This window comes from Saccostrea cucullata, unplaced genomic scaffold (assembly GCF_032062105.1).
Source record: "Saccostrea cucullata isolate Sc308-1 unplaced genomic scaffold, CSIRO_AGI_Scuc_v1 ctg9281, whole genome shotgun sequence".
Classification (NCBI taxonomy): Eukaryota; Metazoa; Mollusca; class Bivalvia; order Ostreida; family Ostreidae; genus Saccostrea; species Saccostrea cuccullata.
The window spans coordinates 11,983-39,841 of NW_026934921.1; the positions used below are offsets into that span (position 1 = coordinate 11,983).

At 32.6% G+C, this 27,859-nt stretch overlaps 1 protein-coding gene across 3 annotated transcripts in view; it reads left to right on the forward strand.

The window, feature by feature from the left end:
• The first annotated feature begins 7,638 nt into the window (after positions 1-7,638).
• Positions 7,639-27,859, forward strand: part of LOC134241549 (uncharacterized) — a 32,633-nt gene continuing 12,412 nt past the window's right edge. For 2 of the 3 annotated variants that reach the window (XM_062723587.1, XM_062723589.1), the window contains exons 1-5: positions 7,639-7,754; positions 22,510-22,703; positions 23,645-23,752; positions 23,851-23,920; positions 24,009-24,250. In XM_062723587.1, the coding sequence (XP_062579571.1) occupies positions 22,517-22,703; positions 23,645-23,752; positions 23,851-23,920; positions 24,009-24,250 (607 nt within the window). In that variant the 5' untranslated portion in view covers positions 7,639-7,754; positions 22,510-22,516. Of the gene's footprint in view, positions 7,755-10,121; positions 10,202-22,509; positions 22,704-23,644; positions 23,753-23,850; positions 23,921-24,008; positions 24,251-27,859 lie in introns of all 3 variants that reach the window. The other variant, XM_062723588.1, reaches the window with a different exon arrangement.

Consider the following 27,859-nt stretch of genomic DNA (forward strand, 5'->3'; position numbering starts at 1 on the left):
ACCTGGAGACAACAATTCAGATGTAATTTATTGTTGTGATTTATGCAACTGGCTTTCTCTTAAGACACAAATTAGCCATGAAATTTCAATTTAACATGCATAATTATTCTCTTTTCATGGATTTATTCAGGAATTCCAAAGGTATTTAATGAATTTCCATGATTTATGCAAGATTATATCTTTTTGTTTCAACAAATTTACATAAAAAAATGAACATTTAGATTTTAAAATATAAATATTAAACATTTTAATGAGTTTGAACACTTTTCTATGAGACAAAATGCATCACAGAGACCAGATTCAGGACATCCTCCATGATTCTTTGAGGTGTGTGGGTGTACCAAAACTGTTGATAAAATTTATAGGAAGTGATCTGAGAAGAAACACGGACCTTATTAGCTGAATTATAGTTATTCTGATATTTCAATTATGTAAATATGCCAAATTTCTTCATCAGTTAAATTTGGAATTTATTAATATTTCAGTACAATGATATACTTAGTAGATCATGCTCATATAAGCATCACTGACTGAGACTGAATTCAAAAGTGACAGTCAACACCTACATATAAATGAAAAAATAACAAAAAACAGTCTCCAACAAACTGAAAAAACATGAATGTCAGCTGCGAAAGCATAAATAAAGTCCTTAGAACCACAAAAGGCATGCCATGCTGCTAAGTGACATTCTGCACTACATGTATGATGCATGGTTAGAACTCAGAATAAGTATTATCATGCAGACCTTGACAGTATTTCAGGATTTTTTGGTCATAACCTTCCTTACTTTGATAAATTCTTAATGAATTTTACTAATGTAGCTTATGTATTAAGTTTATTAGACAGATCTGACTCATTTCATTATTTCTGTTCTTCCAATGCAGTAATGTATGTATCACTGGAGGTCTGAATAAATTAAAATAAATCATGTTTCTGTAGAAATTATAATTATGTGAAAACATTTTTACTTGTTTACATTTTATCGCAGTTGTCGCTTATGCTAAAAATTCATTCGCAAACCTAGAATTAGTCTATTCTTGAAAAATCAGCTTTAACACCCTTTACCGCAAAGTCTGTAGACACTATAACTGACTGCGGTCAGCTGGTGCAAATAATGTTAAGTCATATAAAATGAAAAAACAATATTCTCTGACTTCTTTCCACATTTTAGATGCATAATGCTACCTTTTTAGTCATATTTGAAAGTATTGAGTGTAAAATATAACCTATTGTTAATTTTTAAACAGAAATCTGTGAAAAATAATGTAAATTCTAATTCTAATTTTAAAATTGTGTGTTTTCAAACAAAAAGTTAATAAAATCACATATTTTGTTGAAATATGCCTTTTAAAAATGAAAAATGTCTTTAATAAGGATTAAAATGATTTTTCACAATCACCTTCAAGGTATCACACCGGTAATTGTTTTCACTATATAATTCTATATAGAATAAAAAATCGTTAAAAATCAGGTATTTGTTTACATGAAAAAATATTTAGCAGAAGGTGTTAAACATTACCTGTCACATTAGCTGACACCAAAAAACAGGGTACCCACACGGCATTTTCGGACTTTTTCCATCTGCAAACAGGGCTACCCTCAAATCCACGTGTTTTCACTGTGTTTATAAACACCTCGAGTGCACTACAGGAAGTAGCCTCCTATGCCATGAAAAAAATAGTTCCTGTCCAAAACCTTTATTTATTCACAAAGTACATAAAATTTACTAGGCACAGGTACCAAAGTTGTAAAAGTGGCATGGAAGAAAATAGAAAAACGCCTCAAAAGAAAAGAAAATTAATTCTATATATATGGACCTACATTTGAATAAGTTCTTTTTGATTGGTCAATTACCGGTGTGATACCTTATATGACTATGACTCCTATGACTCTACACTGAAAATGAGTCCCATTACGAAAAACTTTTGATGTTCTTTATAATTTAGTTTTACTTTTAACGAAATCTAATATTCAAAATAAGATTACTTTATCATTACATTTAGTCACATTATTAAATTATCACCAGAGCTAAATCAAGAATAATCTAATTATAAGATTTCATTAAGATTATACAATCATAGTTTTCAAGTTAATGCAATGATTCAAAATCTAAAGGAGTAAAAGATTTATAGAGTTCAAAGGGCTAAGTGAACATTTATGGAGAATCAAATGGATACTGACAAATAAATGCAGTAATATCATATTAGTATTATCATTCCCGCTCGGAAAACGGGAAATTATACAGTGAACATGATGTTTGTCCGTCTGTTTCACTTTTATTAATTCTGCAAAATATTAGACTTACTAGAAACACAGTGCAAAATCAAACATAAAAGAACAAACGTGTTTAATTGGCGCCTGGGGAAATAGACTTGGTCTTGGGAAACTGGAATCTTGCTGACTCCCTCAATCATACGCTCGTATACTGTAACTGTTTTATTATATCGATACAAACAAGACATTTGAAAACTTATCTTGAGCTCGCAATTTCTGTTGTCGTTTACTATAAGGATACTGTTTTTCTTTTTATTGATATGGGACCAGTTGACTCGCGATGCATTTCGATTCATTAATGAATATTTATAGCTTTATTCGAACATTTCTAAGTTTGTCGTAAGTTTAAAGAAAGTGCTAAGCGTTCCGAATAGATATGTATCAGTTCCTTAAAAAAAATATTGTTGCAGGGATTCAGTATATATTTTCATTAAATCGGTTTATCTACGCTGATTTTCAGGAAAATCAGCAGAATTTGTCGATTTACTTTAATATGGTGAAAAATCAGTAAAGGTATAATAAATAAGAGCGATATATGGTTAGTGTCTCAACTGCCCACTAAAAATGAATATCTTAATTTTACTTCATTTATAGCTTCAATTTGTACAGCTATATATGCGATCATTACTGATCATTTTCATTTTGATAAAAATGACGTTATTTTAGAAATATGACATCATAAAAATTACGTTTTCCAGCCATTTTAGAATATTTTGTATAAAACTACCTGTTTTCAATCAGTTTTTCTTTTAGAAAATATAGAGCGCAGCCTAGAACAAGCTTTAGATTCTTACCAAAGATGTGTCTATCCAATAATAATTAGTGACAGAAAAATTATGTATGTTTTACACTGAGCTCTTTGCTTCCATAAAAAAAAACATCAAGAAAAAAGCATATTTTATGCTTTTTTGTTTGATAGCAAAAATAGCATTATTTCTCATGTCATTAACAGCTAGTGAGTGTATATAAATGTAAAAAATATATTGGAAATGCTTCTAATATAATCTCTTCTACAAAATGAATATCAATTGAACATATCTGAATGTCATTCTAAAATGTTGATTTTTAGGGGGCCAAAATTGACTTTTATCATATATACTCCTTTAAAATATAACAATTGTGACATTTTTACATCAGTGACACGTAAATGTAAATACTTTGCTTTTGCATTAAAAATATTTTTTTTTCAATCTGCTTTCCTTTATGAAATTGAGGGAAGATCAATGCAGATATGTATCGTCAATGAACATCGAAAAAGAATGTCCTGTTAATTTACTTTTAACGTTTTTACATATATGTTGTATTTATTCAAATAATCCCAGTTCTTTTTTCATTGATGCTTGATAACAAGACAAGGTTAAGCAATGACATATAGAATGTCCCTCTATAATGACAGACTCAAGTATTTGAATCAATAGTGACAAAATTTTTATACAGATAGAACAGTGAAACCTTTCTAATCTGACATGTATTAGAGGATAATTTTTTGCCGGAATAATTAGGGTGTCGGATACCTCAATGCTAAAATGTGGGGAAAAAAAGTAAAATTGGAAAGGAATTCAAAGTCGTAAATGTGGGATTAGATAGTTTTCACTGTAATTATATCTCTCTAGGGGAACAGACAAAAAGTACTACCCAACACACACCTTAGCAACATAATTTAAAGGGTCAGGTCACCCTACTATACTTCATACAATGTAACGATATTCACAAGTTTAATGCTTTAAATTTTATAATGTAAAAAATAAACGTGATGCCTTGAGATCGTTTGGTCATTAGATAGAATGTGATGAGAGTATTTTTTTTTTTCAAAATACAATTACCATGTCTTATAATTAATATTACTTTCATAATTTTACATTTTGTTTATACTTAGATACTAGTATGTTACAACAAAAATAAATTATAATACATTATTGAAAACGAAGGTATTTTGATTAATACCAGAACTAAAACTCAGGAAAATATTTTTCCAAATAATATCTATGCCTATTATTTGAGAGACTTTAATTTGTTCCATATTGGTTTAAGGTAAATGCTATCAAAAGTTAGATGCTTAAAATGTTCTTACAAGCAACATACGGGACAATATTTATCAATTTATTCTTTGATAAATTCATTTACTAAGATACAGATTATTTGGTAACAAGTTCAATACTAATTATAATGTTATTTTTTTCTCATATACCTTTTGCCATTGACTTTAAACATTGATTTTCTTTTGCCAACATATTTTCCGTAATCGGCTTTAAATACTTTTTGTAATATAATGTTGCATAGAAAAATTATGTTTTGCCCTCAATATTTCTTCTTTTATTTTGATTAGGGAGAGATATTTATCGAATTAGCACCTACTGTGACAAGGGACCTCGGTCTATACGATCTCATCCGAAGGACCAGTCTCCACGTACCACAGTGAGATTCGAACCCGCGATTTAAGGATCAACTTACTTAGCGACTCTAGAGCAGACCCTGTAACCACTGCACCACGCGGGCGACTTGTTTAATTATATATACTGCCTCTGTGCATTTTTTAAGGAAAGAAATTGGTCGCATGTTAGTTTGTTTCCTCCTCTGTAATTTTGTTTACGAAGTCAATTTTAATTTTTATAGCTATCAATGCCCTCGTTCAGAATGTCAATATAGATTTTCATCTACAAAAAACAAGGCTGATTTAATATGTCATCAATCTAATTATATCTGGTCGTCTTTTTTTTATTGTATTTATACTATTATGTGATTGATGTTTGTTTTCCAGCCTTAGATAATTAGACGTATTCTTTTCATTTTCATAAATCCATTTAGCCCTCGATCATATTTATATAACTTTAAATTTATATCTATATACAGTAGTTTGTCTTATTTCGACCTCTAGATTTTTTCTTTTCTTGGTGAATCATGATGATTTGAGTATATTGACTGTTTTCTTTCCTCTCAAATACCTTTATCAATACTTTTTATTCTACTTTTCAAAGATTAATTGTCGTGAGTGCAGAATTGAATGCCTTTATTCTTTATGTGATGTTTGATCAATTCCCATTTCGTGTAGGTGTTATACTCACATAATTTTTTTTTATCTTTGGGAAGTTTGTTGAAACTGTGATTTATCAAGGAACAATAATACTGATCTTGTACAAAGGATGTATGTAGTTTTCAAAAGCTTTTCCCTATTGTTAGATGATGCTGAACATTCATAAATGAATGAGAGGTGATCGCTAAATATATAATGTAATCATGCTTTGTGTTTTTGCAGCATTGTTAAAGCTACGAAAAGGAGACCGAGCCTAATCTATATGGGAAATATTCGATGTAACACCACACATAAAAAATGAAATAGTTATTCCTCATACTTCCATAAAATAATATATTTTGTAGCTTTCAATTGTATAAGCATAACAAATTTCATTAATCCTTTTCTATGGAATGCATTTAAAAAGTTGCTAGGTAAATTCCACACAGTAGTTATAAAGAAATCACTGATCGCAAAAAACTTGTCGACATATTGTCACTCTGATAATATGACGTATTTCATGTGCTGTGAAGGGCAGATAAAGTATTCTTTTCAGTGGAAAAAGCTTTTCATTATTAACAAAATAATATTTACAGACTTTAGATGTACTATAACATATAATACCAATATAAAATCTTGGCTTAGTGCTTTGCTCTGCTTTGTGTACAGATTTTGTGTACAAGGGCATACACTGTACACTTAATAGATCTAACCAAATTTCAAGATGAATAAAGGATTTTTTTCTTGACTTGAAAATTGCAGCTGCTTTATGTAAAACCAGAGGATTACTAAATGTGGACATAAAATACTTAGCAAAGGTCAGGCATATTTTGACATCAGACTACTTACATGAAATTTTAACTAATAAATAACGAATTTTATTGAAAACAAAAGCTTTTTCCAAAAGGTGCATGGAATGCACAAATGACTGGTAACATTTTTTTTAAACTAGGGTATACCATTGTGAAATTGAAATTTGTACATGACCATCCAGTACACATATTATGCATTCATCATGTGACTTTTCATGGACAGGTCCTAACTTATTTCAGAATTTCAATAAGTATGTAAGTTATTTGAAAATAAAGCAGCTACATGCTCATAAAAATGAAAACAGTTTTCAAAAAAGTTCCCACTTGTTGATCGTCTATATTTCGCTGACTTTCCATAGTAAGCTTTAAGGTCAAGAACTAGTAAATGAAAGGTGCCTACAGATTTATCAAATTCAAGAAATGAATTCATCTAATAATGCTTTATAACTTTAGATTGTTCAAAAAGTTGTTTCGGGGCATAATTTGTAGGTTAACAAGATGAAAAACTGTAAAAAAAAAAAAAAAAAAAAAAGATTAAGAAAACCAGTCGTGAATAGGGGAGTTTTTTTCATATTCGACAAAGAAAATGAATTTAGATTGCCTACAGTATCTCAGAAAACGGTAATTAGCATGTTCATGCCCTCTTCTTCAAATCAAAATCAAGTTTAATATACGAATTCGGTTTAATTTTCATTTGATTTCAAATTGAATGTCTTGAAATTACCCTTTTCCTACATAAATTTGCTGAAGCCGTAAAGTACGAGAAAAGGAAAGTTGAAATTGATTATAACGTCATAATGGATCTAGCACGAAAAAAAATAGTCTGAAGTTATCTACTAGACCTTGACCTTAACAGTGCTGCATTATCTCAATATAAAATCTCGGGAGTAAAACAAAGTTTTTATCATATGAAAACAAATTGTATTCTGCTTTAAGGCAAGTTTCTTTCGTTACATTACGTTAAACCTTCTTTATCAGATTTTATGTCCGACCACAAATCATACATAATGTTACTTAATGTATCGGTTTCATAAGCATCTTTCCTAATAAACTTACACTCTTAGCTTCGTGAAGACGTTCCGCTGCCACACGATCACCAGAGAGCATTGCCTGAGTGAATGAGTTTAAAGCCTGCTCAGATGGTTTGAAATGCTCTCCAAATACTTGAAAGTCACAGGGGTATAAGTTTCATAGGATATTTTGCTCCCCGTTGACGGTTGCTTTATGATTGTTTTCAGTGTATACGTACTGGGGACAAGTCTCATCGCCTGGCTCATGGAATTTGTTTTAGTAAAACTGCATTTAAATCTATATTTTTAATACCAAAGTATTCTTAATCTTGATCATTCTAGCACTATTAGAAATGTCTTAAAAAACGGCAAAAAAAAAAAATTCATTTTGAAATATCATTAACTTCCTTTCTCTTTTCCTGAGAAAACTTAAAGTTTGAGTGCGTTTATTTCAGGCAGTTCATCACGTGATATCCTGTCATGTAAGAGTATCGAATAAACTTTGAGGAAGTTTACTTCTCGTGGCATCATTTTCCATAACCCAGATACTTTCAAAGGAAAAAAAAAGTTTTGTAATATGCATCTGTAACTTCCCAACAGTGCTGGTTCCATCAAAACAATCCAAAATTTCATCAATTTCATCTTAAGGTGAGTGAGATTTTCAATCTTATTTATAAATATTCTTTATTTTAATGAAATTGCATTAGAAAGTGAAAATCGTCATGAATATATGGATATTTTTAACGGGGGGGGGTGGCTTTCTGAAAATGGAGGTCGGCAAAAACTTAAACTTTTCGTCAAAATATAAAAAATGTGGCTCAGCATGGATGTACAGTATAAATAAGGAGTACCGGTAAATATTTTTTACACACAAAAGGGTTTAAGATTAAATTTAATGTGCAATTATAGATAATGTAAGGAAAATAGGAGAAAATTTCTATAGCTTAAGAACTTTCTTGGTAAAATTTTTGACATGTACACACGTAGACCGGTTGACATATTCACAGGATTACAATTCGACGCGTTAACATAACATATAGTTGACAGGTCGATGGATTGACAGATATACCAGCTTACAGGTCGAGGGGTTGGCAGATATACAAGTTCACAGGTCCAGGGGTTGATATGTTGACGTACTGTTTTCTTGACAGGTTTGTGTTTTCAAGAAGACAGTTCGACAAATTTACAGGTTGACAGATTGTTTGATAAACAGGGGTACATTATATCATATTATAGAAGATAGTCGAAGTGTTTACAAGTCGAAATGGGACGAGTCGACGGGATAAAATGTCGACAGAATGACGTGTTTTACAGGTCGGCAAATAGAGAAGTTGAAAACCCGACAGGTCGACAGGTTGACAGATTATTATCCCGATTGGGTTTTAGCAATTATTGATAATTATTGAGAAGCATTGATATTTTTAGGTTTGTTTTGGATTAAACCTTATCTTTCCGTTAGGTTGGCAGACTAAACCTTATCTTTCCGATGGATTAGTGGACTATAGCCTATCTCTGGGGAGGGGTCAAGAATTAACCCAAATCTTTCAGCCTTGTTCAAGGACTATTTCTTATTTCGGATTGTATCGATAAATCAAGTTATTTATTAAAACTAACCATACTGTCTTGTGTTAGTTGATGCAAAGAAATTTTTTTTTAATTCGAAAGAATGAAATGAGGGTAAAAAATATTTCCAATGGGTAGTCAACTGTCCAACTATCAATTTTGTTTACGGCTATAAAAAGAAATTGAATAGGTATCAACTCTTGACTTGTCGATCTTTGTTTTAAGTGGAAACAGTATCACAATTTAAAGTCAACTGTCGATCTAACGTCCTTTATTGTGACAGGATTAATCAATCTGATATCGAACTATTGATCTTTATTCTGTACAAGGTAAACTTTTACAAGTTTTCGAGTAAGTCACATGTTAAAAATCTAAATATTAAGAAGGGAAACAATAATCTTTTGAACAATGATAAAATAATATTGGTGCGATATTGTGGATAATGGCAGTAAGGAAAACTTCTTTAAAAAGAAGGTATAGACTCTTTATTAGACACAAGAATCGGGAACAATTGTATTTAAAAAAAAACTATCAAATTAATCTGTCGATATTGTAGCAACATGTACCCCGTGTATATGACATAATTTTCATGAATAAGAGTTACATGTAACTTCTTATGTGTCAACTGTCAGCCTGTCGACTTTTACGAAGACAATAAACGTTAATTAAGTATCCCATTGTCAACCATTCAAGAGAAAACTCTGCAAAACAATCACTTTTTTTCAGGGAGAATATATGTATTTCCTTCCTTATTTTGAGTTTGAACGATGGTAATTGGTTTTACTTATCTACTTTTTCGTTGACGCCGGTTGAACATATACTTTGTGCACCATTTGGGAAAAAATATTAAAAAAAAACCCACATGTTTAACAAACTTATAATATCCCTGCTTTTTTATGTTCTGATAAGACAGGCACTATTACTGAAGGTACATGTACCAATCTTAAATCTGTAATTCCTGCTATACTTCTACATATTTTGTATATAGAACTTTTAATAATAAATAATTAAACAACCGTTATTATATATTAAAATGAAAAAAGATAGAAATATCGTTATGCTTATACCTTTAGTTTAAAATGGGAAAGGGATACCATTGCATACAACACGTGTTCAATGATCAAAGTATATCTAACATGAAATTTTTTTGTGCTCCTGCAATAACCTGCTTTTTCATAAAGATGAATAAAAATATATAGCGTTATTTGATTTTATTATCATTTCAAATAATTATAATTTATTTACTATAAAAAAAATGTAAGAGATTTGAAAAAAAAATGCAAAAAGGCGCATACGCATCACTGCTAATTTGACAAACACATATCAAAAAGTTCTCGACTGAAGTTCAAACCATTCATTGATTTTTTTGTTGTTCCGGTTTTTTAAAAATCATACTTGGGAAAATGTGATTGATTTTGACAACTTGCTAAAGATTCTTTTTTTTTTTTCTAGATTTCCAAACTGAATTTTTCATTTCATAAGCGTGGATTTTCTAAAAAGAGAAAGACCCCACATGACGATTTGAAATTCAGGTTAAAACTATTTTAATTTACCACCATTAGACTTGAAAACCGACAGCCGCATTATTTTAAAGAATTGTAACCCTTTTTCATCTTACTGTATTAAAAGTGTATTTGTTTAAGACCTTGCAAAAATTATGCTATGATTTATCTATAAAGAAACTACCTTAAGTTTTAATCCTAAGCTTTTAACATGTATATTGTTTTTAATCTTCCTTGCTACATATTTTCGCAAAATTTACATTCTATTGTTCTAAAGTTATATATTAACATCATTTTTATTGCTATTATTATTATTATCAACTAAGTTGTAACATTTATATTTGAATACTTTACACATTTATTTCAATCATTATGTATACCTAATTTTCAGAGAATTCTTCTTTTATTTGAAAATTAACATTTAATCTGTAAACATGATTTCTTGAGATAGTGTATACAATGTATTTGTCTAAGAGAAGAAGTCTATACAGCACTCTTATCATCATTTTCTTTCATTTTAATTTTTTTTGCTTTGTTTTTATGCCCCCGTAAACGAAATTTCGGGGGTATATAGTTTTTGTCGTGTCCGTCTGTCTGTTTGTACGCAAAACTTTAACCTTGTCCATAACTTTTGATTTATAAGAGGTATGACTTCCATATTTCACATGTGTATTTCTTGTGACAAGACCTTTCTTTGGGTACGACCAAATTTGACCTTGAACTTGGAGTTTGACCCACTTTTACATGAAAATTTTAAAATTTTACTTTGGCTATATCTTTTGAACAGTTGACACCAGGACTTTTATACTTTACATATGTAATGTATGTTGAAAGCCCTTTCACTGGACACCAACAACCCTGACCCTTTGACCTTGACCTTGTAGATTTTTGTACTTGTTAAAAAACTTTAACTTTTGTCATAACTTTTGAACGGTAAGGGATAGGGCTTTCATATTTCATATATGTAATCCTTTTGAGAAGATCCTTTATTGGATACGAAGAACTTTGACCCTTTGACCTTGACTTTTGAGATTTACCTACTTTAAAAAAACAAATCTTGACCCTTACTTTTAAAGATTAGGGCTAGTGCTTTCATACTTTACATATTTTATCTTTATGACAAGACCTTTCTTTTGATAACAATAACTTTGACCCTTTGACCTTAACCTTTGAGTTTGACCTACTTTTTTAAGAAATTGAAAGTTGACCATAACTTTTGAACAGTAGACACCAGGAAATTTATACTTCACATATGTAATGTTTGTTGACAGACCTTTTACTGGATACCAACAACCTTGACCCTTTGACCTTGACCTTGTAGATTTCTTTACTTGTGAAAAAACTTTAATATTGGCTATAACTTTTGAACGGTAAGGGATGGGGCTTTCACACTTCATATGCGTAATCCTTGTGAGAAGACCCTTTATTGGATACCAAGAATTTTGACCCTTTGACCTTGACCTTTGATACTGGCCTACTTTTAAAAAATGCAAACATTGACCGTAACTTTTAAATAGTTAGGGATATTGCTTTCATACTTTACATATGGAACTCTTGTGACAAGATATTTCATTTGATTACAAGTTAGAACTTTGACCCTATGACCTTGACCTTGGAGTTTGACCTACTTTAAAAAAAATAGCCTTGGACATAACTTCTGAACGGTAAAGGCTAGGGCTTCAATACTCTCCATAAGTATTCTATGTTGCCAGAGCTTTCATTTGATACCAATTACATTGACCTTTTGACCTTGACCTTGGAGATTTTTGTACTTATTGAAAAAAACTTAAACATTGGCTTATTTTCAAATTTCAAAATTGTTTTCCAGTGAGAATACCTTACTTTTGTTACCAATTAATTAAATTTGCATTTAAGAAAAGTTTAATCTTTACTATGTTGCCATACGGGGGCATCTGTGTTTCACAAACACATCTTGTTATATATATAATTTATCCGGGTAATTTATAGCAATTAAAAACATATTCAAATTCAAAAGTCTCTTTTATATTTAATTGTTTAAAATAATTCGTTCCAATTTAACTTTTTTTCATTTAAGATAACTCATTCCATAAATAAATATGTCAGTCTTCCCAAAAACCAATTAAGTTTTTTTTTTCTTGCGTGTGTGCGTGTATAGTCGGAAGATGAATTTCCGTCCTTATATGTTTTATCAACTTTCCATATTACAGTTAGTCTTTGTCTGTTAACATATTTTTACAGCAATATGATCGTCAAACTATGAAATCTGGATGTTCTTAAATCGATAAACACATGTTTACCGCTATTCTATAAAAAAGAGATATCATCAGTAGAACAATAATCACCCACATCGTTATTGACACTGTAATATGTGGCAATTTCGTCACTTGTTGCGATTCTACCATGTCTTTTAAACACATTCTATTTGAGTAATTATATGCTCAGTAGTAAATCTTACCTATTAAAGCAAGTAAACAAGTTATTTCTAAATACACTGAACACCAATTCATAGTTGTTTTTTTTTCCAGAACTAAAGAAATTCAATCTCGTGAATTTTACTTTCAAGAGACGATCAATATTGATAAGTTACGTTCTACTGCACATGACAACAATGTTGCAGAATGGGTGATACTCAACTCCGTAAATGCACCTCTGTGGTCAACAGGATAATCTTATTTGTGTGTCTATCTATAATGTATACCAATTTTGACAGCATTAGAAAGTCATAAAGACCAGAAAAAAAAAATCAAAAAGGTAATCGCCGATTAAATAAAGGGGGGAGGGGGCGGGGTACTGAACATTACTTCAACTTGCTAGACTTTTTTCTTTTACAATTAAACTGTCTTTTAATTAGTTTGTGTTTTTTCATAATAAAAAAAGGATAAAAGTAAGGCACATGTAGTTCCATAATTGCTAATTAAAAGGGTTTATACGAGGGGTGATCAAAAAGTTCGCGAACTATCTCTATATCTACAAAACCACAAATTCAGATAAAAATAAAATTTGGTACACAAATAGCCATACACAAGTTCTATAAAAAGCACACGCTGAATAAAGTTTCTATCCTTGATTGTGACGTCACAATGTGAAAATGACGTCACTATGCGGGTCACTTGTGATGAAAAATGGTTGTCTCAGTCGAACTCGTTTAACAAACGACTGTACAATTTATTGTATGTCTTAGAAATAATTTGAGGTATGATCAGATAATAATTTGGACACAGTTTATTAAGATAAATGACTTCCTACAAATTCAATCAAAGATTGGGTTGATCGTTTTAGTGAAGGAGGGCAGATGGTCAAAAATGATACTTGTCATGTTGCCCAGTGAAAAGAGTAAACTCAGGTGACCTATTGCTATCCGTTTTCGTCCGTCGTAGTGCGACGTGCGTCGTCCGTCGAGCGTTAACATTTGAACATTTTCAGCTCCTTCTCTGCAACCACTGAACCAGTTTCAAAGAAATTTGGCACAACGCATCCATGGGTGAAGGGAAACCAAAATTCTGAATTTTATGATCCCTGCCCACCTGGGGCCTGAGGGATGGGGCCAAAACCACTAAAATTAATGCAATCTTTAAAAATCTTCTTCTTTACTCCTGCACATCAAGCAGTCAAACTGTTTGCATGATTGTAATCAGCATTGAGTCCTCTACCAAAATTGCGAAATTCATGGCCCTGGGGTCGTGGGTTCTAGTGTGAGAGGGGGGGGGGGGGGTAAATAAGTATTTAGTGAAAATGCATCATTTCTTTGAAAATCTTCTTCCCTGCTCCTGGGTATCAAATAAACCAACTAAGTACATAGTTATGATGAGCAAGAGTGTCTCTACCAAAATTGTAAATGTTTTGGCCCCAGGCTCAGGGGTTCTGGTGTTAGGGCGGGTCTCTATAGATTGTATAGTGTGAATACATGAATTCTTTGAAATTCTTCTTCTCTGCTCCTAGGTATTAAATAAACTAACTAAGTGCATAGTTATGATGAGCAACAGTGCTTTTACCAAAATTGTGAATTTTATGACCCCAGGGTCAGGGGTTATGGTAGTAGTGCGGGGCTCTATTGATTATATTTTGAAAATACATGAATTCTTTGAAAGTCTTCTTCTCTTCTCCTGGTATTTAAATAAACTAACGTAGTGTATAGTTATGATGAGCTAGAGTGCCTCTACCAAAATTATGTATTTTATGGCTCCAGGGACAGGGGTTCTGGTGTTAGGGCGGGGCATTATAAATTGTATAGTGAAAATGCATGAATTCCTTGAAAATCTTCTTCTCTGCTCCTAGATATTAAATAAACTAACTAATTGCATAGTTATGATAAGCAAGGGTGCTTTTACCAAAATTGTGAATTTAATGGCGCCGGGGTCAGGGGTTCTGGTGTAAGAGCGGGGCTCTATTGATTATAAAGTGATAATACATATAATCTTTGAAAATTTTCTTCTTTGTATCTGGGTATGAAGCAGATGAACTACCTATATAGTTATGATGAGCAAGGGCCCTTATCTTCCAGAATTGTGAATTTCAAGGCTTCAGGGTCTGGGGTACCATAGTGGGGGGGGGGGGGGGGGGGCTGTACTTATATACTGAAAATAAATGTCAGAAATCTGCTCATTAGTATTAATCAAATATTTTTGAAAGCAAGGAAGTCTTTTCAAAAATTGTGCAGTGTGTGGATCTAGCCTAAAGGTCAGGAATCCATGCATGGTAAGGACACTACTGATTATTGCTGAATATAACTGATAAGTTGAAATGCATTTTTTGTTCCCCTATCCTGCCTATGGGTATTATTTAACCAAGCTAAGCAACAGGTAAGTGTATTGTTATGATGATCAATGGTGCCTCTTTCAAAATTGTGAATGCCATAGCATCTGGCTTAAAACATGAATAAAATTCAATAACTTGAAAGTTGTTGCATGATGCTCAGGTGACCTATAAGGCCCATGGGCCTCTTGTTTGATAAAGCAATTTGCTATCAAAGACCTCCAATTTACACTTTGAAACGTAGTTGAATATTTGAACAATAATATAATTATTAAATACCTAAGATATCGTTTATTATTTTAGATTTTAAACATATTAGATATGATAAAAAGGAGGCACCAATTCTGTATCCACCTTGAATAAACGTCTCTCCCGAGACAGAAGACTTGTGTTTTTATGGTCGCCATGCTTATATTTGGAAAGTATATTCTTATTTACCCATTCTGTTGAAAAGATTTAACCATTTCTGACAAAGGGACTGTTCTTGTCATAAAATTTAACTTAAATGGAAAGAAATATAAAACTCTGAAAAATCTTTTAGCGTTTGAGACAGAACGCTACGGAGGGGGTCAAGTGACCACAAACATCATGTGATTCGGGCATGCGCAGATCGATGGTTGATGTGCATTAAAATCGGAGAGGATTAATTTAAAATAAAATCAACATTGAAACCAAATATTGATTCTTTGATGGAAGCTGTTCAATTAGTTCGCGAACTTTTTGATCATCCCTCGTATAATAATTCTATGTAACAATTGCACAGTGATGAATGGATGTTCCGTGATCGGGAGGTCGTGAGTTCGAATCTTGGCCGCGATGGTCCTAAGTCGATAAATGATGGATATACGTAGCAACAGTTTCCTCGTCATGCCCTCGGCACTTTTGAGTGAAAGTTGCGGGTCCTTCGGATCAGACCTTAAACACCGAGGCCCCTTGTCAGTGGCAGGCGTTGGCACGATAAAGATTCCTCACTGCTCAATAGCCGTGAGTGACGAGTAAAGGTCAAAATTTGAAGCCCTTCACCGGCATTCGTTGACGTCTCTATATGAGTGAAAAATTCTCCAGAGGAACGAAAAACAATATACATTTAATCAATCAATCTGTACACAGATGTACTTAATTTACATTAAATAATGAGAAACCATCACCTTGACCTCAAAAGGATAAAATATCACATTTCAAGATGTTTTATTCAACTACGTTTGATGTGAAATTAGTATTGTTATAACGCAAGATGTAATCACAACGCACAACGCGAAATGTAATGAATCTGGTTTATAACATTTTGTGTTGATCTCGAGGCAAAATGTAATAATGCAAAAGATAATGACATGAGTTTTTGTTTATCATACTTTGCGTAATTACATTTTGCGTCGAGATCAACGCAAAATGTAATAACGTGCTGTTTCATTGTAATATTTTAGTTATTTTATGTTTACACTGAAGACACCAAAAAATGTAATAAAGCAATGTGTAAAATAAGTATTTTTTTTATTGCTTTAACACAAAACATTATAACGGTTGATTTAAATATACAAAAGTAACGAAAACGGGAACTCGCTTTACAAAATATTTAGAATTGAAACAACATTACGGCTTTTACGGTCATAAATATTCATCTAAATGTGTATTTTAATGCCCCCTTAAACGAAGTTTCGGGGGCATATATTTTTGTCGTGTCCGTCTGTCTGTCTGTCTGTCTGTCTGTCTGTCTGTCTGTCTGTCTGTCTCTCTGTCTGTTTGTCTGTTTGTCCGCAAAAACTTTAATCTTATCTATTATTTTTGAATGAATAGAGCTATGACTTTCATATTTCATATTTGCATTCCTTGTGACAAGACCTCTCTTTGAGTACCACCATATTTTACATTTTGACCTTGACCTTGGAGTTTGACCCACTTTTACACAAAAAATTTAAACATTAACTTTGGCAATATCTTTTTAACAGTAGATACTAGGACTTTTATACTTCACATATGTAATGTTTCTTATAAGATCTTTCACGGGATAACAACAAGTTTGACCCTTTGACCTTGACTTTATAGATTTCCGTACTTGTGAAAAAACTTTAACCTTGGCCATAACCTTTGTACGGTAAAGGTTTGGGCTTTCATACTTCATACATGTAATCCTTGTGATAAGACCTTTTATTGGATACCAATAACTTTGACCCTTTGACCCTGACCTTTGAGATTGACCTACTTTAAAAAAGCAAACCTTGACCATCACTTTTAAAGAGTTAGGGCCAGTGCTTTCATACTTTACATATTTGATCCTTATGACAAGACCTTTCTTTGGGTACCACCAAATTTGAGCTTTTGACCTTGACCTTAGAGTTTGACCCACTTTTACATGAAAATTTTAAAATTTTACTTTGGCCATATCTTTTGAACAGTAGATACCAGGACATTTATACTTAAGATATGTAATGTTTGTTAAAAGACCTTTCACTGGATAACAACAACTTTGACCCTTTGACCTTGACCTTGTAGATTTCCTTACTTGTGAAAAAACTTTAACCTTGGCCATAACTTTCGAACAGTAAAGTATAGGGCTTTCATACTTCATACACTGTATATGTATTCCTTGTGAGAAGATCCTTCATTGGATACCAAGAACTTTGACCTTGACCTTTGAGATTGACCTACTTTAAAAAAGCAAACTTTGACCATAACTTTTAAAGAGTTAGGGCTAGTGCTTTCATACTTAATATATTTGATCATTATGACAAGGCCTTTCATTTGATAACAATAACTTTGACCTTGACCTTGGATTTTGACCTACTTTTTAAGAAATTGAACGTTGACCATACCTTCTGATCGGTTAGGGCTAGGGCTTTCATGCTCTACAAAAGTATTTTATGTGGAAGACCTTTCATTTGATACTAATTACATTGACCTTTTGACCTTGACCTTGGAGATTTTTGTATTTTTAAAAAATTTAACATTATCTTACTTTCAAATTTCACAATTCTTTTCCAGTGATAATACCCTACTTTTGGTACCAATTAATTAAATTTGCATTTAAGAAAAGCTTAATCTTTGCTATGTTGCCATACGGGGGCATCAGTGTTTTACAAACACATCTTGTTTTTTTTTTCTAACTGTGACTTAAGTTTTATTGAATTCGCGGTGCTTAATTATAAAGCTTTAATTTAACTTTGATTGACATATTTCCAATAAATTACTCTTATTAAATTCCTTACCAATAACACATATTCAATTACCAAAGATTGATTATAGGTCTATTAAAAGCTCTTGATATGTATGTTCGGCATGTGTACATTGGTTAACAAATTAAAAGTTTATGTGTGTGTCAAGTTAAGCGGAGGAGCATTGTTTTACTATGGACATGCAAAAACAATCTATTTAAATATTGGATGTAAAGAAAGAGATACTTTTGTTTTTGCTTATCTTATGGTGATTTGTATGGAACAGTGTGGTACGATAATTGTCAACAAACTCCCTTCCTGTTATATATTTACACCTACCAGTATTAATGAAATTTCATCATTTTCAACATTTGTTCAAGAACCACTGTGCCAATTTCAATCAAACCTGGCACAAAGTATCCTTATGTAAAAGGGATTAAAGTTTGTTCACATGAATTGGCAGGTTCTTACTGGAGGGGAGATAATTGAAAAATAATGAAAATCTTCTTCCCAAGAACCACTGTTCTCAGAAAGATGAAACTAATAGGGAGGCTTCCTTTGGTAGTGTAGATTCAAGTTTGTACAAATCCTGACCCCCGGAGGTAGGGCGGGGACACAATGGGTGATCAAAGTTTTACATTCAAATATATAGGAACATTCTTTAAAAATTTTCTTCTCAAGAAAAACAAAGGCACGAATGATCATATTGATATTGAATCAGCCATAGGTAGTGTAGATTCAGGTCTGTTCAAATCATGACCCCTGGGTGTAGGGTGAGGTCTAAATGGTCAATAAAAGTTTCACAAAGAAATAAATAGAATTTTTTATATCTTCTTATCACGAATAACAAAGCCATAAATGATATTATTTATTTTGAAGCATCCTCAGGTAGTGTGGATTTAAGTTTGTTCAAATCATGACCAACTGAGGGTAGGGCGGGGCCACAATGACCGATCAATGTTTTACATAAACATTTATAGGAAAATTCTTTAAAAATCGTCTTTTCAAGAATAGCAACAACACGAATGATTATATTTATATGGAAGCATCCTCAAGTAGTGTAGATTCAGTTTTGTTTAAATCATGACCAGTGAAGCAGGGCGGAGCCACAATGGCCGATCAAAGTTTTACATTGACATATATAGGAAAATTCTTTAAAAATGTTCTTCTCAATAATAGCAAAGTAATGAATGATTATATTTATATGGAAACATCCTCAGATAGTGTGGATTCAGGTTTGTTTAAATCATGACCCCTAGGGGTAGGGCAGGGTCACAACATGGAGTCCAAATTTTACATAGAAACATGTAGAGAAAATCTTTAAAAAATCATTTCAAGAATAGGCAGACCATCATGATTAGTCCTCCTCATAAGGAAGCATTCTCAGGTAGTGTACATTCTATTGTGTTCAAGTCATGACTCATGACCCCTGGGGGTAAAGGGCGTGGCCACAGTGTAAGTTCAAATGAAAAGGGCAATAAAGCCACAGGTAACCAAAGAAATAGGAAAGCATACTAAGTCAGTGAAGATTCAAGTTTGTTCAAATCATACCCTCTCTGTTTTAAGGATTGGTTGGAACTACTATTGGGTTTAAACTTTTCAATAATAAACTGATTTCTGCTTATTTTCTGAGCCTCTTGTTTAAATTCATTACATTTGTCTATTAAAAGCAAAAGCACACTGGTTATTACACCTAACAATCCCGTACACACACACACGCAGTTTTCTAATTTGCAACACCTATAATTGAATACATAATTGAATAATTAACTCAATATATTATAAACTTCATTAACTGTATAAAATAAAAAATAAAAAAAAAAAAAAACTTGCATATGACCTTGCCCATGGTGTTGGTACTATAATATCTAACTCTTTATGCCGCAAAAAAATTTGCAGTTTCAAGATTTAATATCAACTTTAAATTAAAAAGAAAATTATTCATGATATCCTAAGTTATAAATAATTCGAAAAATATTCTCTTTTGAATAGCTTTCAAATATTTTAACTATGATAAAACGTAATTCGTTATTGGTCATAACGGCGAAATTTCTGTGTCCAGCGTTATATCAATTATTATTCTCGCAACTTCAGGGTATGAAAAATTCACTAACAATCCTCTAAAATAAATGAAATGTAGGAGATACAATTAATCATATGCATTCTTTAAGGTGTTATTGAGTGTTTAATGTTACTTTATTAATTTCATGTAATTGGACTTGATCTACATTGTGTAACTAAAATGTCTAATAAAAAAAAAATCGTTTCCTTACATTGACATGAGCCGAAAAAGTGATGTGTACCAGATAAAAATATAAGACAAATAATAATATATAAAAAACTGTACTATAGGATAAAAAAAAAACGATTACCTATCATAAAAGAACTGATTCACATCACAAAGATACATCAGCACGAAAATTATAATACAAAAAATCTATTCGTGTACTCAGCATATATTTTTTTAATTCAAAATGACAACCAGTTCCATTGAAATGAAGGAAATACTCGTATGAAAAATTTAACCGGTAGCTCTCATTTTTCTCTATGCAAACCAATGCGTATGTGGACGTTTTTATAGTTTGCAGTTCAGTGTAAAGTTTCACGTTACGTCACGATCTTTTTCGTCAGATGCATCCAGCGTAAACAATTCACGTGGTTTTTCAACTCAATTAATTAATTAATTGTATACTGTTTAACGTCCCTCTCCAGAATATTTCACTGATATGGAGACGTCACCATTGGCGGTGAAGGGCTGCAAATTTAGGCCTATGCTCGGCACTCACGGCCTTTGAGCAGGGAGGGATCTTTATCGTGTCACACCTGCTATGACACGGGGCCTCGGTTTATACGGTCTCATCCGAATGACCGCCCCATTTAGTCGAATTTTACGACAAGCAAGGGGGTATTGAGGACCTATTTTATCCCGGATCCCCACGGGGCTTCTCAACTCAAATTATGAAGATTGACACGGAAATAATGTGTTGCACGAGCAACCAATCAGGGATAAGAAGAAAGTTCCTGTCCTAAAGCTTGCGGTTGGGAAGCGTGTACATGTACAATTTACTCGAGTGCAGATGTCACCTAGATCGTGACGTAACGTGAAACTTTAGACTGAACTACAAACTATAATATGTAGAAATAAAAGAAACTTATAATACTTTAACTGAAAAAAATGAAGGAGAAATGGTTGAAAGGGAAAGCTACACAAGTGTTATCTCTTTTTAAGACTGGCAATACAAAGTAAAAAAAAAGAAAAAGAAAGAAGATTACAATGTATATTCACTGGGTGCCTTTGACAATCCAGTAAATAAAATTCTACAATAAATCATAAGATTTATTTATAATCATTTTAATATTTCAAATAGATGGTTCAAACATTAAATATTTTGTGTCCTGTTATCTTATTTTTATAATTTTATTTTGAAAAATGAAATTCATTTTCAGGTCCAAATAAGTATGCACGTTTAATGTTCAAAACGTTATAACACCTTTATTACTTCAATTATGTTATTCTGGCGTAACATCAATGTGTACCAACATCTTGCGCAACGCCCTATATCTATCTTGTTTTTTCTTTTGATGTCTTGTCTTTTCATTGAACAATCCTCTATTGTAAATTGTAATCAATCTCGCTGACCAAAAAGTGCAAGCACATTTTTCGTTCTAGCCTTTTGCTTAATCTCGACGCAAAATGTAAAAATGCAAAATGTAATAATCCAAAGATCGTGTTATTAAATTTTGCATTATTTCATTTTGCGCTGATCTCGACGCGAAATGTAAAAACGCAAAATGTAATAATCCGCAATAGTGTGTTATTACATTTTGCGTTCTTATATTCTGCGTTAATTTCGACGCAAAATGTAATTAAGCAAAAATGCTTTAATCCATGTTTTTTTTTTTAACATCTCCTGTGATTATTACATTTTGCGTTGCAACATAGCATTGCATTCATTTAATTTAATTAAGAAATGCATTAAAGTTTTGAAGAATCATCAGGCCATGAACTACGATGCTACTCGCCAGCATATTTCATAAAACGTGTTGGCGCTTCATGATAAATATGCCGGCGTGAAGCGTTGTAATTCATGTACCTCATGAACGTTCAAAAATTAAATTTTGTTTCTTATATTTACATTATTTTTCTGATGAGTCACTACAAATTACGCCATTCAACTGACATTTTGAAGCAAAACATTTTGCACTATAGTTTTGACGTCAAGTACGTTATTATGGTGTAACAATGGAGATAAATATCATCATCCATGGTAGTTCTTGAGAAAATGAACAAAAATCTAACTTTTAAAGAAAGTTAAAATGAAAATAAATGGATATGTAAGTACTAAAGAATTATAGAGAGAAAATGGGAAGAAACAAACAAATTTGATTTGTCTAAGTCCTGGAATGATATCAATTGATTAATTCATATTGATTTACTACAGAAATTTGTTGTAGATGAAATATGGATGTAAACTTCAGACCTGTGACTGCTTGTCCTAAGGATGGTCTCACTTGGCTGAACAACGGGATAAAGTTACAGTGTCCCAATGATACACTAGGAAGGAACCTGTACCAGTGTGTACCTAATGATGGCAGATCGTCACTTGTGGAGTTTTGTCTTCAAGGGAGTATTGGCAGATATGGAGAAAGTGAGTCAAAGTTAATTGTAAAACAATAATATTCGAATTTTTCTTTTGATTATTTTAAACAATTTCTTTACGTTGTGGAAAACATCAACAATGGATAAATAAGATATATATTCTAACGTTTATGTTGGATTTCCGATGCGTGCTTTGTTAGCCGACATGCCATGTTTTTTTTTTCTTTTTAGGTAGGGTTATTCAAAATAAATCTACAAATCTAAGACACTTTTTGTTTGCTTCTACTCGAAATTAAGATATACTGAGCACCAGTTATCAGTTAAAAATACTAATGCCCCAATTGCAACAACTCCATGTATTTTTCACAGAAACGGAAGGGAGGAATTATTCCGTGTTTAATCAATTATAGTTCTTAGTTTAAAGCCATATATGGCGTATATACAATGATAATTATTAGACTAAAATTATAAGAACTTATTATTTGTATCATTACTTTATATAAAGATAGAACTTTTCCCTAAAGTACCAAATGTAAGTCATTTGCGTTAAAAAGATATCACAATTTATTTTGGATTCTCGGAATTTTTCTCCGACTCGGAAGAAAATACAAAAGATTTAAATAACACATTACAGAGAAGATAAAATCGTACTTTTAGATGAAACGAGGTGTTCTCTGCGTTTATATTTGTATGAAAAGCTTTAATTTAAATGTATTAACTATATTTCTTTACTTAATTCTGTATTTTTCAAAAATATATTTTTTGATCTGTTACGCTATATATGGCTTTAAAATAAAACATGAAGAGGATAATAATTCTTATCAGATTTTAATTTCATTATCACTTGCAAGTGTGACAAATGTTAAGCAGTTTAGAGGAAAAATAACATGAAATAAAGTAATATAGTATCTTAATAATAAAGCTTTTATTCATGGCTGAGGGGTGTGAACTGACTTATAATACTTTGAATATATTTCCTTATGTCTTTAGATACTTGCCCTTTTGCTTTATCATCGGGACACCTAGACGCCATCAACTGCTCCACTTTTCTCAAAGGTTGTCCAAAAGAACCTTACCTTACCAATGAAGTTTACAAATGTAAGAACTTCTGTTTTTCTGATGGAAAACATACCTAAGAGATGAAGGGCTGTAAGTAAAAAAATTATTGGAAATAATGTAGGTAATGATTGTTTCAGATCCAGCCTGCTTGGAAATAAATCCACAGAAACGTTGCTACCTGGCGAATGAAAACTGTTTAAACAAAACGTAAGTGAATCGGTGTACTCTGTTTTTTCCTCTCATTAGATATTACAATTGAAAAAGTCTTATGTTATTGAATGATTTTGTTTTTAAGGAGTCAGGAAGATTCAGAATCAACAACTTTAATTCAACCCACTGACTCCTCATCATATATCCTGTCCACAGAGAGTTTTAATCTTACCTCGGTGTTACCAAACAGTACTTCGAATTTGCAGCCGGGGATTGAGACCGTACCTATAATTGCTGGCGTAGTCTCCTTATTGATCGTACTATTAGTTATATTTGTAATTTTCTTCCTTTTTTACTCGAGAAGATGTTGTCGGTCTTGGAACACAAGTGAGTTAATTTTATATTTACATTTATATGTATCGTATTTTTGCTGTATTATAACAAAAAATTACATTTGCAAATGTTTTCCTTTATATAACACTGTTGAAAGCAATGCATGTCTATAAATACCAGTAGGGAGTCAAGAGGTTATATATGTGCGTATGGATCAACGTTCGATGTCATTTTTCAGTGGTGTCATAAAGGGTTGACACGCGTCCAGTGCATTACATTTATGCCGTTGGGTTTGAAAAATTATGCAATTCATGCGTTTTAAGTCACAATCAGGAAAATAAAATGTATGAATAAGTCACGAATGTAAATATAAATAATGATGTATCATTTTTAACTCACTTAGCTGTCCGTCTGTCTAGATGTCTGCAAACTTTTCACATTTTCGGCTTCATCTCAAGAACCGCCAATTTCAACCAAACTTGCCGCAAAGCATCCTTGGGTGAAGGAGATTCAAGTCAGTACAAATGAAGGACCACGTCCTCATTCAAGGGGAGATAATTGGGAATTAATGAAAATTTGACTGCATGTTTTAAAATCTTCTCCTCAAGAACCATTTTGCCAGGAAAGATGAAACTAATGGGTAAACATCCTCAGGTAGTGTTGATTCAATTTTGTTCAATTGTTCAATGACCTCCGGGGGTAGGGCGGGTTCACAATGGTCCATCAAAGTTTTACATAGAAATATATAGGATTTTATAAACCTTCTTCTGAAGATTTACAAAGCCTTTTTTGACCATTTTCATATGGTAGCATTCTCAGGTAGTGTAGATTCAAGTCTGTTCAAATCTTGACCTCCGGGGGTAGGGCGGGGCCACAATGGCCGATGAAAGTTTTATATAGAAATATATAGGAAATATTTTTTTAAAAAATCATCTGTTCACGAATATCAAAGATATAATTGGTAATAGGACTACTTTTGGAACTAAACTTTTCAGTAATAATCCAATTTATACTTTTTCCTAGCCACAGTGCTCAGGTGAGCGATGTGTCCCATGAGCCTCTTGTTAAACATTTCATAGCTATAGATACGGGTTGATACGAGATTTAATTCATCATTTAGCCCTTCGGTCTTTGGAATTTGATCTCGTACCAATCTTGTACCAATCATAATGAATTGTTCACTGCAGGTCATATGACACCCAGAAATTTTCTAATACATCATCTAAAGGAGAGAGAGGGGAGTGTGGTGGTGCATAAACAAATTGCAGCTAGAAAACGGTTTATATAATGATAGAAGCGCTAACATGCAATAAGAACAGTACACACATATAGAATTAAAATTAAGATTGTCCTTCATTCCCCATTTCGAAAAGTGACTTGTCTCCCCTCAAAATCGGAACTCTTTTACACAAGCATAACTTACGCGGACTACGCATTACGATACGCCAACAAAAAAGTGATCAACTTACATGCTGCATTAAAAAATTTTAAAACAGGGAAACGGTTTGCAAATATTGTTTAGATAATAAGCGATTTAATAAAAGGTATTTTAGGTCCCCCCCATTCTAGAAAGCTTTACAAATTAGCCAGGCACGTAGCACCGTCTTTAAAAGTGTAGGGGGGGGGCAATCAAAGAAACATTTTTTTCTTACCTGGAAAAATTGACAAGCAAAGATTAACCTTGCCTAAAGTCGAAAAAGTTACTTATTTCAGTACCAATTCCTTGACATACAATACTACATTTCCATTATACAACTTTACCGTAGTATAAACTGTGTTTGTCGGGAGTAGGGGGTTGGGGGGGAGGGGTGTGTGGTGCCAGCAACCTGTCTTTCAACGAACATTTTCAATATAAAAAGTAATGTTGAAAAAAGTGGGGGTCCCCTAGGCCCCCTGACACACACCCCTCCCTGTTGCTAAGTGCCTGTTAGCTGTTGTTGTATTTTTTTTTTGAAAATCTTACATGTATAATCTGCGAGATACATCTTATTTATGTCTTAAAAAGGATAGTTTACAAAATACGTGTTAGTTTTTAATAAGCGTTGTAGTGAAACCGGGAAGATGTATTTCGCTGGATGTCAGTTGAGTGTGTTACACACTTGAACTCAGAACTGGCCATGTTGGCATTAGAATGTTTCAAATCAACTTTCATGCGAATTTGACTGACACTGAGGTGATGCACGAGGGTTTCGTGCGTACAACGTGTACAGAGAATGAATGTGTAAATGGGTTGAACAGCTGAATATGAACCAAATTTGTGGAAATTAAAAATTATTAGAATTATTAATTGTGAATTCAAGATAATTACGGTACATATATTTTTTCACAGATGTACATGTTTGTCAGTTACACGGGGTTTCATGACTTTCTCTCTCTCTCTCTCTCTCTCTCTCTCTCTCTCTCTCTCTCTCTCTCTCTCTCTCTCTGATATTGTTTTTTACACACTTTGCAAAAAAGAACAAGGGCACCACTAAGCGGAGCGTCCCATCGAGGCAGGAACATCACTAATAATGGCAATATCTCCTGAGAGATAAATTCTCTAGAGGGACGTTAAACATGTTAAAGATTGATAGTACAACGTAATATTCTTTAATGTCCCTCTCATGAGTATTTTGCTCATATGAAGGCTTGCCCGTGAAAAGCTGCACATTTTTTTCCTATAAAAGGCACTGATGGCCATTGAGCAGTGAGGGATCTTTTTGTACCAGCATCTATTCCGACATTGGCCCTTGGTTTACACGGTCATATTTTTTTTTTTACAAAATGCAAAACGTCCTGTTTAAGGGGGGGGGAATAATATTATAATATAATACCTAATTTTGGGTAGTAAAGTTTAACATAAGGTATTAAATTGTTTTTCAGCTCTTTTTATTTCTTTAACAAAATTATAGGGGGTGGGGTGTCTTTTTTCCTACAGAAATCAAATTGCATAGCATGTTAATTAGTGGGTGTTGTATACGTATGATACTAAGACGCCATATTAATCGGAACTCTTTTTTTACGAAGATACAAAAGTAATAATCAAGTCGTACAACAAATGATTCATATATGACAGTGGGGTGGGGGTGTCTATTTTTAACAAAATTCAAATTGCATGACATTATGATGTAAGTTGGGTGGGGTGGGGGACATAATATGCATACGTAATTGGGCAGTTTCCCTTATACCTATTAGAAACATATCACGTATGCTACATGTACAAGTTAAAGTAATTTTAATTATTTACCTACCTAACTAGGATATTTCACAGTTCCAGGCAATATGCATTTTTTTCGTAAGAAAAAATAACAATGTACATCGATAGTTTATTTAAACTTGTGACATAGGCGGGGGGGGGGCACATTTTGCAAATATAGAAATGTTATATGCATTGAAAATGGGGGTTCACCTTTTTTTGTTGGTTTACCCCCCCCCCCCCCCCCCCGAACACACTTTCAATTTAACGTGCACCCCAAATTCTCAGACACCTGTTGGAATTTGGTAATGTACCCACGACGTTCATCAAATTCCTTTAATCTGGTTCCCACTGACTCGACACGGCTTTTAAACTGATTCCCTAGCGGAAACGATTATTGTCAACTTGTACATAAAATGTCAGGGTTTCGAGACAGTGAAAATGCGATATCTGAAAAATATTTCATCACTGAACTTGAAAATTAATAG